Below are 11,289 nucleotides of genomic sequence, written 5' to 3'. Positions count from 1 at the left end.
CGTTGTTGATTCCAAAACCCGCGTACGCTGCTGGCCTCTGCCATGTTATTGATAGATGAAGTTATAATATACTAGCTGCGTACAGGTACTCGCGATAGCTGTAGGACATTAGCCATGGCTGTATCACCATATTGGCAGTTGCCAGGTGAATGAATTGGCCAGTGACGTCTGCCTTCTCATGCCAGAGCTCATAGGTGAGAGCTTGCATTCACTCGATTTACCAGAACAACACGTCCTTTTGCTGCGCTTCTTCCACACGCTACATTCTTTTCATCCTATCCATCCTATCTCTTCCTACACAAGCTCGGTCAACTCTCACAACACACAAGCCAAACGACTCTGACGACTCTACAAGCCCGTCATGAAGCCTGCAAACCCGCGCCCCAAAGCGAAGACTGACGAGCACCTTGTGTTCCTGTATCTATGCTTGGTCAACTCAGGAGGGGTTAATAATGTAAGGTTTCACGCCCCTAAGGGAAGGTTGACATCCAGGAGGACTTAAGACACTCTCCACATGCGCATACAGCCTTGCGACATGTGATTCTTCACAAGAGCAAGGGAATGCAAGCTTACAACTACTTTGCAGATCGATTTCAATGCCGTCGCTGTGGCTTCGAACATCAACGTCCCAGCCGCGCGTATGCGCTGGGCCCGCCTGAAAGCCAGAATCGAGAAAGAAATGGCCGATGGCTCTGGCGATCCAAACGCGGGTGAACCGTCTGCCGCGTCTACGCCTACCGCCTCTCCCGCGAAGACAGCCTCGCCTTCGAAGAAACGCTGTGTGAAACGGAAGAACAAAAGTGAGCCTGAAGACGACAATGTTGCTGAAAACAATGACGAGAGCAACCCTACTGCGGAGGCAAGTTAGGTCAAGCCGGTATATCCGTCTTGACATTGGCAAAACCGGGACAAGCATGGTTGAAGGGGTTATGAGGTGTCAAGCGGGGAGATATGATGGGTAATTGGGTGAACATGTTGCTCCTTGGTTAAGCGGGACGATTTAATGGGGAGAGAGGCTGTGAAAGCGGGCGGTGTTTCTGGGCGGTACGTTGGTCTTGATGGAGCTTACATAGCTGAGGCAGAGAATTGAAGACTTTGGTGAACCACGTGGTGTGTGCGTATGCAAGCAACGTAGACCCGTTGACAAAGGAGACTGATCTCCTTGATCGCTCATAGATCGACTTTCGATTAACCCAGGCATCCCTGTGTTCCATGGGTTACGTAGCTGGCCGTGACGTTCCTTGGCTGAGACTAACGACCGTTAGTATGTCAAATGCACGGTTCAGCCAGCCTCTGCCGAAGCGATGATGCACAAAAGCAATACTGTCTCAGAGGTGATTCAGAGCTGAGCACACCGAAGGCGTCCATGGTTGGCTGTCAAGTGTGATATCAAGGCCCCAGTCACATGGGCACTAGCCGCATATAGAAGAAATCAAAGACACTAATCGAAATAGCTTGACTGTGGCGAGTCATGGATGATGCGGTTGATCATGGTCTTCATATCATCATCAGGATTATGATAGCAAACGTCCCGTTGGGTAGGAAGTCACACTTCATAGATCAATAATTCTTAAATGAACGGGTTGGGTTCTGGACCCGCAGGGATCAACAGAAGGTGCCGTGCTATTTACCGGAAATAGCCCTAGTGCAGTCATTCCTTTGGCGACAAATCCATTTGCTGATTAGGATCGTTGATGTGTATACCGAATCCTGTTAGTTCGGGTGCCGGGGGCGGTTCATACAAGTGATATTCTTTTTTTTTTTTTTTTTTTTTTTTTTGTCAAAGGAAAATGATGCCCAATATTCTTGGGTCAATGATATAGACTTGGGATTCTTTTCTACCAAAATGTCAGCAACAGGTACAATTTCCTACAGGATACCCTGTACAGACATACGTACTGTACATCCAGAGCGTTGCTAGGGCTCAAGCCCTCTCCTATGCACAGAATATGATGGCTGTCAGGCAACCGTCTTCCTGTTCCGTCCCACCAAATTTTACCTTTCGTGCCGCCGCTTCAACGGTTGATGTGGTCCCCGAGGAATGGAGACCTCAGCACAGAGTACTCCGGAGTACGGATACTCAGGGGAAGTTTACACACATGCGTAACTTTCCTGTAATCAACAAGTTCTGTGTGCTTGTGGATCTCGACTCTCATTTATTAACAGGTCTATTATTGGCGATGGCTCTTCCGTGGACGAAGTACAGCAATCGGAAGTTCTCCCGCAGGCACCAAAGAACTGTTTTAGTTCGTTGTTCCTATTTTTCGGTATTCTCCCCCCATCTAGATCGTTCGCCATCTCGCTTCCTAGACTCATCGGGCTTATTCCGGGATCTTATGGTTCCATCTCCCTGAGATCCTCGATAGACTTCCCCCAAACTGGTGTTCACGGAGTGTTTCCGTGCGATATGCAATCTAGCACGCTCACAACCCTAACGCAAGATGAGAAACATGCAGGAGCTGTCACATATACGCAGGGCCCGCCTGGAGGATAAACTAACCCAATGTGGCCTTCGACACGAGTCCTCAGGAGGAAAAAGAAAGCATGGAAGTAATCTGCAGGCCAGGGTGAAAGGTTGACTATCAGCGGATATCGCTAATCATCTTACCGTCTTCCTTGATCAACAACCGTCGCTCGGAAGTTGCCAATCTCGAAGAACAACCGGAATAGGGTACGTGGTTGGAGTGTCCGCCATGATATTTCCGTAATTATGTACGTACTACGTACTGAATTTTCCCAGTGGCTTGGTCCTAGGAAATTACTAGTCGTACTTAGTACTAGTAGTCGTGGAAGTTCGGCTCCTACGAGAGCGATACTGAAGCCCCCCTTTTAGCTGGCCCTATTTAAATCACCTGTTGACGATCACCGGCTGATGATATGCGAACGAAACCTCGGTTCAGGAACGGACTAACTTGGTCTAACTGACCTGGGACTAGTGGGGGCTGTCGAACACAGCATCTCGGGATTTGACTGGCCCGCAATTTGCCTACCCGAGCCCCAGTTCCAACCCTCTTTCACACTTCCCATGGTAATCTTTTGTTCGTACCGGGCGGTACAGAACCACAATGACCGAAGTAAGTCCTTGGTGCGGACAACAGTACCGCCATCTTTTCCAATGTGATGGAGTTCCACTTCTTTCTCCGTGAGAGCGTAAGTATTGCCCTCCCAAGCTATGTCACTAGTCTCATAGTCCCACTGTTACGCTGTCCCATTCCGTTCCTGATTGGGTCGAAGAACGTGCAGATCCAATTTGAGTGGCATCGCTGTCAAGTGGAGTTCAAGCTCTACTTTTAGGTCATGCATGGTGGTCTGCACTGTGGCCTTTAACCGCGGGTGAAAAGGCCCCTGCACATTCTAAACGAAGATTTTCACCGTGTGTGCATTATCATGTAGGGTTTTGGTCAACGTGCTGACCATGCATGATGCTTGTGATGGTGATGATGCCATGATGGTCCCCGAGGGGGACGGAGTAACACACCTAGACGAACCAAGACCAGACTATCAATTTGGACCCTGGACATGGCGTTGGGCTTAACGCTTGACTGCCTCCGACTAGCATTTGACTTCCCCGTCGGCGGATTCAGACCTCAGCCCCATCGCTTTGTCCGTCGCTCAATGGATCCTGGAGACTGGCCCATTTTCTTCCCCTGGATCCAGGAACAGGTATTGGATCTGCAAGCCGGCTAAGTCTCGAGCATATGGAGTAAACTCTTTCTTTCCCGTTCCCCTCGATCGGTCGTTCTTCTTCACTGATGATTTTCTTCCTTCTTCAATCCACTACTTGCGTACAGTTTAGGATAGGGTGCGAGGAGAAACCTAGGTGCACATTGATATTATCATGAGAGCCGTGTAAAAAGGTTGCCCGCTTTGACTTCTTTTCCAATCTGACCCTTTGTCTGTCTTTATTCTGGTTTTATTTTCTCTCGTTCTTTCTTCTTTCTTCTTTCGCCCTCGTCCTTCCTTTAACAGTTTTCCTCACATTGATCTATGTCCGAGACGCTAGTTTCTCTCACCAAGAAATACTCTAGCGCGCATATTGCCCTACCGAGTGCGCCAGGCTAAACGCAAATACCGGAGGGCTTTGTTGCGATTTGGAATTGAGCAGCATTCAGGTAATCTGCTCGTGCACACTGACCCAAAATGGTTGCCCTAAAGCGATTTTTCCAAACGGAGAAAAGCTCGTCCATAAATTCTAAGGATGGAGCTACTCGGGAAAGCAATACACCAGAAAACGATCTGTCTTCAAGTGCGAGGAACTCGCAATATCTAGAACCAGACTATCCGTTTCAGCGAATCGAGAAACAGTTTGAAGTTTTGCATGATCACCTGCAGGCACGACCGTTGTCCCCACGTTCACAAGCTCCTCCATCTCGCGCCTCGAGTCGTAGCACGACTCGAGATCCGCGGCACGTTGACTTGCTGGAAGCTTTATTCTCTTCGCACAGATACCATATCCAGACTGCGCAGACGTTGTCACCCATTAGTCCGTACAATGAAGATATCGCAGAACGAAATATGACTCGATTCCTTCAAGGGCAGTCGGGCAAGCCAACTATGTACTCACGCATACTCTCTGCTTTATATCAAGAGGATGTGGCGGACAGAAACATTGCCAGAAGCAGGAGGGGTGGCCGTCCATCTTCTCGCAATACCGCCAGCCGCTCTCGTGGAAACTCCTTTCAACGGAGTTCTCAGAGCCACCAAGATGAAGCTCGTTGTCGCCCCCGATCAAAGGCTGGTAGTAGTTTGGCTCGGTCAGTGTCTCAGGAAGCTCGGAGGTCTACCACCCCGCCTCAAGCTGACCAGCCAACTACTTCGCGACAAGATGTGTCCTCCGCCACCGAAAGCCTTGTCCGACAGCAAAGATCGGTGCTAAATCTTTCCGCCAAGCCAACTAATGGTCCCCAGCGGGAAGATGCTTCGAGATCTGGTGGATTCCTAGGCGTGCCTCCCCCTTACAAACAAGGCGACACATGGAGCAGCACTCCGTTACCGGACAGCCCAACGTTGCCCCCCATGGTAACCGGTGATACTGAGACCAGTGAAAGCCACCCAATGCCAGATCCATCACCTTCCAGATCAAGCCGGAGCCGCAGTTCTTCTGTGACTTCGGGTAGCCACAATCCGTCAATTGCAAACAAATTGAAACCCAAAAAGAACGTCCGGGATCTGTCGATTGATACAGAATTGGCAGCTCGTGGAAAGCCGTCTGCGAAGATTACGCATCGTGCCATACAGCCACCTACTCCAGGTAGCTTGGGGATGAAGCAGAACCCTAGCATTGCGGAGGTTATGAACAGCCCACTCCCAGCTGGGTCACCAATCTCTCCATCACCAGGGGTTCAGTCGGACCAAAAAATTGCAGAGATAATGGATATGTTTAGGCAGGCGTATACCTCGTCGCCTGCTATCTCGCCACATCCTACTTATGAAACTCTTCAGGATGCGATCATTCGGGAGATCAATTCTCACGAGGCATTCCAACGGGTCCCGCCTCCTGAATCCGGGCCTCCCTTCACTCCTTCTTCCCAGCAGATCTATCCAGAAATCGACGCACCAAAGACCGAGGCTCCAAGCACGAACCGGACCATGTCTCTGCGAGAGGGACAGATCTCCAAATTGATCAGTCGGGGCTCCTTCAGGAAACACAGGAGAGGGTCTGACGCGCGCAGGAGCATATCCACCAGTGTTCCTTCGAAAGTCTTCTGGAAGTCATCGGAGCCCACCAGTCGGCGAAGGCACACTGATGCTCCCCCTCCTTCACCTGGTTTCTTCAATACTTTGGAACAGAACCAAGCACCTAAAGAGCCAATGGCATACATAGATCTCCTTTCCAAGACGAGGAAGTCCCCTGCAAGTGTTTCGGGGAGAACATCAGATACGGCTAGGAACTTCAGTAACCCCCAGCCACCGGTTACCGTGTCTCTTGAGAGCGCCAACCCAACGCCTTCCGTTTTCCACATGCGTGCACAGGCATCTACATCGTCTATCAACAGTCACATCAGCTTCTCAGCAGAAGACAGTGACGAAGAGGTGATCGAACTACCCAGTGTTGGCATTCCGCAGTTACAAATCCATGGTGTGGACGAGAACAACGTGACCTATATCGCCGAAAATACCTCTCCACGAAATGCATTCAGACTGATGAGCTGGCCGCAGAGGTCAGGCAGGAGCGTGAGCCTCAGGGGCAACTGGTTCACAAACGAGAGCAACAACAGCCCCTCTCGATCATCCTCAAGGGGCGGGCTCACAACCCACTCAGTAGCATCTTACTGAATCTTTCCATGAAATCGCCCGAGTCGTCTGGCATCCCAGTCTTTAACGGAATCAACCCTACTATACCCTATCCTATCTTACTCTACGCCACCCTTTCATTCCTTACTTGAACGCCTCCTTGACGATACTGTGCCTGCTTTATATTGAGCTACATCTCTTTTACGTCCCTTCGACTCTGCAGATCCTGCAATACCTTCCTTGATTTTGCTTTCCTTGTCCTTTTCAAACTCTCAAGCGCATCTATTCCCTCGTCGGGCCTTTTCTTATTGTTGATTTATATATCCAATGAGGATCTATGTCCTCTTGCATTGCATACCTACTTGGCATCTATCTGAACTTTTCCTTCCGTTTCTTGCATATGTTGCATATTAGCGTTGCTAGCATACCATGTCTACATATCGAACCAGTTACAATAAGATATTCTAAGATGAGATTATCATATCAACGTAGTTTATTCAATATCTCCAAACCACTGTATGACATGTGAACTCATCCTCCCACCCTGTAAATCACAAAGGTATTATAATTTTCAACCACATCCACTCCGTAACTCTCATGGAATATGCACATCTCTTTCTCTTTTCCTAGGTCTTTCTTTCTTACTTCAACGATGTCCCAATTTACCAGAAAATACAACAAAAGGATACTTGGAATTCTGAAAAAAGAAATGAAAGGAAATAAGTCATCAAACTCATAGTGACCGATCTAATGCGCTTGCTAGGTGCTATTTGACATCTATGCAGATAAGACCAAGGCGATCTATTGCGCTTAGTAGGAGCCTGTGGGGGGGATATGTTAGTTTATATTTTAATATCATGGGGAAGTTTAGATGGGAACTTACGGCCGAACATGCACCATTTCTCGGCAAGCCGGGTGCACTTGGGGTTGACACACTTGGTCTCGCCGGCGACGATGCCCTCGGGCTGTTCGAAGGGGATGCACAGAGACTTGGCGCCCATGCTAGGGGCCTTGGCGTCTTCAGGGACGCCAGAGTCTTCCTCTGCCTTGCGGGCACTCATGTCCTTGATCTGGTCCTCGCACTCCTCGGTGAGACAGTGGGGGATGACACAGATGTTCTTGTCGTTGAGGGCTGGGGTGAAGTCGTCCCAGTTGGTGATCAGCTTGCGGTGAGTGCGGAAGGTCTCCTCTGCGCGGCTGTACAGATCCTTTTGGATCTGCTCCAGCATGGCGGGGACTGCGGTGGAGAGCTCGGAGATCTGGATGCTGGACTTGCCGTCCTTGCCAGGGATGTCACGACGGGCGGCAGTGACGAATTGGCCGGCGGACTCGCCGGGACCGAACTCGATGCGCAGGGGCACACCACGGAGCTCCCAGTCGTTGAACTTCCAGCCGGGGGAGTAACCCTCTCTCAGATCGCTAGTAGCGCGGACACCGGCGCCAGTCAGGACGTCGACAAGGCCGTCGATCTCGGCGTACAGCTTCTGGCGCTCCTCGTCGCTGGTCTTGGCAGTGATACCGACGGGGACAATAACGGTTTGGGTGTCTGCGACACGAGGGGGGAGGACCAGACCACGGTTATCACTGTGGATCATGACCATGACACCAAGGGTACGGGTAGACAGACCCCAGGAGTTCTGCCACACGTGGAGAGGAGGCTTCTTCTCATCGGCCTTGGCGGAGGGGTCCTCGACGGTGATGTTGAACATCTTACTGAAGTTCTGGCCAAGACCGTGGGAGGTACCACCCTGGATACCACGGCCAGTGGCGGGGATGTAACCTTCTACGGTAGTGGTGTACAAACCACCAGCGAACTTCTCCTTCTCTGTCTTCTGACCCTTGACCACGGGGACAGCCAGGAGCTCCTTGTAGATCAGAGCATACAGATCGAGAATGTGCATAACTTCATCATGGGCAGAATCCTTTGTCAAGTGAGCCGTGTGTCCTTCTTGCCAAAGGAACTCACGGGTTCGGAGGAAAGGCTGGGGGTTCTTGAACTCCCATCGCACGACGGAGTTCCACTGGTTCAGCTTGAGGGGCAGGTCACGGTGACTTCTGATCCATTTGGAGTAGTACGGGTACATAACCGTCTCCGATGTCGGACGAATGGCAATCTTCTTCTCGAGGGGGGTAGAGCCACTGCAAGCAAAGAGAAGACATTAGTAAATAGGCCACACAGGAGTACGGCACATATGTGGGGGTCTGGAGGAACCGTACGCATGAGTCACCCAAGCAACTTCAGCAGCAAAGCCTTCAATGTGATCCTTTTCCCTGTTCAAGACATCCTCGGAGACAAACAGAGGGAACGAGCAATTCTTTACGCCAATCTTCTTGATGCGCGCATTGAACCAGTCCTGAATCTCTTCCCAGATAAAGTACGAAGCGGGCTGAGTCATATCAGTATGGAGGCTCTAGAAACCCATTGAAAAAGAGGCATTTCACCTTGAGAATGAAGCATCCCGAAACGTCGTAGTAGTCGAGCATATCACCCTTTGTAAGAACCTGCTGGTACCATCCTGGGAAATCTTCCTCCTTGGAGACATCAATACCAATCAGAGCAGCACCTTCGATCTTCTTCTTCGGGGCCTTCGCAGCAGCGGGCTTCTTGGGCTCCTGCTTTCCAGCAGCCTTGTTGGCAGCCTTCTCAGCCTTCTTAGCGGCAAGCTCTGCAGCCTTTGCGGCCTTCTTCGCGGCATTCTTCGAGACATCTCCCTGGGGAGCATCCTTATCAGCGGGGTTTTGGGTGCGGTCAGGAAGGGTCTGAGTTACCGCCGCGTCAGAAGCGACCGGGGTGTCAGCAGGAGCTTGGCTCGCCATATTGTAAAGGAGCTGCTGAGTAGTAAGGACCAAGATAAACCAAAAATGCGGAGGCGAGATTATAGATCCGTGGAGAGGAAGGGAACCCCTCGTTAAAGTGGGATGCGACTAGAAAACCTTCACCGCCAGGAACCGGCAGAATTCTTAGCGGAAGCACGACGAGCATCAACGACGACGAACTGGAGTCGGAGCTCTACAACTCTGCCAGCAGTATCTTTTCCTCAGTTTCACAATAATGGCAGGCATTTTTGAGCAGCCGCGGAATGCGGACACTCTCTGTGTGTATCCCCCCTCAAAGCCCTCCATCCGTCGGATTCATTAGCTGACCATATTCGCACAGTCTTGGGTGGGCAGAAAATCACCGGCCCTGACGTTCGGGAGCAGAACGGTATGTTAGGGACTTTTCATCTCAACTAGCTTCGATTGAATATAGGTGCTAAACGCGTGTGTAGTGCTCGCGACCCAAGCTATCGCAAATGTCGTCAAGAGCTCCTTCGGCCCCTCCGGTCTCGACAAGATGATGGTGGATGATATAGGAGTATGCACCGTTCAACCCCGCGTGCTTCAACTGGCATTCTGACAGCACTTTAGGATGTCACTGTTACCAACGACGGTGCGACGATTCTTAGTCTTCTTGATATTGAGCATCCTGCGGGTAAGATTCTCGTAGATCTCGCTCAACAGCAGGATAAGGAGGTTAGTGTCACACTCCGTCTGTCTCGCCTGACAGCTCAATATTGATGTCCATCTAGGTCGGAGATGGAACGACATCTGTCGTTCTGATCGCTGCAGAACTCCTACGACGAGGCAACGAACTGATGAAGAACCGTATACACCCTACCACCATCATCAACGGCTACAGACTCGCGCTCAGAGAAGCTGTCAAGTATATGAATGAGAACATCACCACAAAGGTCGAGACGCTGGGGAAGGACAGCCTGGTCAACATTGCTAAGACCTCGATGTCTTCCAAGATTATTGGCTCGGATGCGGATTTCTTTGCGAATATGGTTGTTGATGCGATGCTCCTTGTGAAGACGACAAACCAGAGGAACGAGGTCAAGTACCCCGTCAAGGCAGTCAACCTTCTTAAGGCTCACGGAAAAAGTGGTACGGAGTCAATGCTTGTCAATGGCTATGCTCTTAACTGCACTGTGGCTTCTCAAGCCATGAAGACCCGTATTACTGATGCCAAGATTGCTTGTCTGGACATGAACCTGCAAAAGGAGAGAATGAAGCTTGGTGTACAGATTACTGTTGACGATCCCGATCAGCTAGAGAAGATTCGCGAGAGGGAAGCTGGCATTGTCATTGAGCGTGTTGAGATGATTCTAAAGTCTGGGGCAAATGTTATTTTCACTACCAAGGGTATCGATGACATGGTCTTGAAGCTGTTTGTTGAGAGGGGAGCCATGGCCGTTCGCCGCTGCAAGAAAGAGGATCTGCGACGCATTGCCAAGCTTCCGGTGCGACATTGGTCAGCACGCTTTCTGATCTCAACGGAGATGAGAAATTTGAGGCCTCGTACCTCGGCCATGCGGACGAAGTTGTGCAGGAGCGGATATCCGATGATGAGTGTATCCTTGTCAAGGGTACCAAGGTTCACACCTCAGCTTCTATCATCCTCCGTGGACCCAACGACTTCAGCTTGGACGAGATGGAGCGTTCGGTGCACGACTCTCTGTGTGCTGTCAAGCGAACCCTCGAGAGCGGTAGCATCGTTCCCGGAGGTGGTGCCGTCGAGACCGCCCTTCACATTTACCTTGAAGAATTTGCGGTCACAGTAGTAAGCATTGACCGTAATACTTAGCATGAAAATTATCACTAACGATTATTCTTTCCACAGGGATCCCGGGAGCAGCTCGCCATCGGTGAATTTGCCCAGTCACTTCTGATTGTTCCGAAGACCCTGGCTGTGAACGCTGCTAAGGACTCGTCCGAACTTGTTGCCCAGCTTCGTGTCCGCCACGCTCTCTCCCAACGCGTGCAGGATGGTGACGCCAATGAGGAGGAGAAGGCCATCGCTAAGAAGAAGACATACCGAAACTACGGTCTCGACCTTACGAAGGGTCGGGTTCATGATACCCTTAAGGCTGGTGTGCTGGAGCCCAGTATGGGCAAGATCAAGCAGCTTAAGAGTGCTGTTGAGGCCTGCATTGCCATCATGCGTATTGATACCATGATCAAGCTGGACCCAGAAGTGAAGGAGGATGACGGACATGGCCACTAATTTGACCT

General features: G+C 50.6%; 4 protein-coding genes across 4 annotated transcripts; 3 read left to right on the top strand and 1 right to left on the bottom strand.

Moving 5' to 3' along the window:
- Positions 1-361: 361 nt before the first annotated feature.
- ANOM_003289 (uncharacterized protein) lies at positions 362-868 on the top strand (the record flags this gene model as incomplete). The annotated part of the gene is made up of 2 exons (XM_015548546.1): positions 362-454; positions 587-868. 2 exons carry the CDS (start codon positions 362-364, stop codon positions 866-868), a joined length of 375 nt encoding a protein of 124 aa, XP_015409572.1.
- Positions 869-4,140: 3,272 nt separating this feature from the next.
- Positions 4,141-6,276, top strand: ANOM_003288 (uncharacterized protein; the record flags this gene model as incomplete). The annotated part of the gene is made up of 1 exon (XM_015548545.1): positions 4,141-6,276. One exon carries the CDS (start codon positions 4,141-4,143, stop codon positions 6,274-6,276), a length of 2,136 nt encoding a protein of 711 aa, XP_015409571.1.
- Positions 6,277-6,989: 713 nt separating this feature from the next.
- Positions 6,990-9,051, bottom strand: ANOM_003287 (proline--tRNA ligase; the record flags this gene model as incomplete). Its single annotated transcript, XM_015548544.1, has 4 exons — positions 6,990-7,055; positions 7,118-8,373; positions 8,452-8,621; positions 8,677-9,051. 4 exons carry the CDS (start codon positions 9,049-9,051, stop codon positions 7,045-7,047), a joined length of 1,812 nt encoding a protein of 603 aa, XP_015409563.1. The 3' UTR covers positions 6,990-7,044.
- A 174-nt stretch (positions 9,052-9,225) lies between these two features.
- ANOM_003286 (chaperonin-containing T-complex alpha subunit TCP1) lies at positions 9,226-11,281 on the top strand (the record flags this gene model as incomplete). The annotated part of the gene is made up of 7 exons (XM_015548543.1): positions 9,226-9,329; positions 9,392-9,439; positions 9,504-9,589; positions 9,643-9,747; positions 9,804-10,517; positions 10,571-10,837; positions 10,898-11,281. The coding sequence occupies exons 1-7, from the start codon at positions 9,287-9,289 to the stop codon at positions 11,279-11,281; spliced, it is 1,647 nt and encodes a 548-aa protein (XP_015409562.1). The 5' UTR covers positions 9,226-9,286.
- Positions 11,282-11,289: the final 8 nt, after the last annotated feature.

This window comes from Aspergillus nomiae (genome assembly GCF_001204775.2).
Source record: "Aspergillus nomiae NRRL 13137 chromosome Unknown contig00048, whole genome shotgun sequence".
Classification (NCBI taxonomy): Eukaryota; Fungi; Ascomycota; class Eurotiomycetes; order Eurotiales; family Aspergillaceae; genus Aspergillus; species Aspergillus nomiae.
This window is presented reverse-complemented; position numbering and strand designations above follow the sequence as displayed.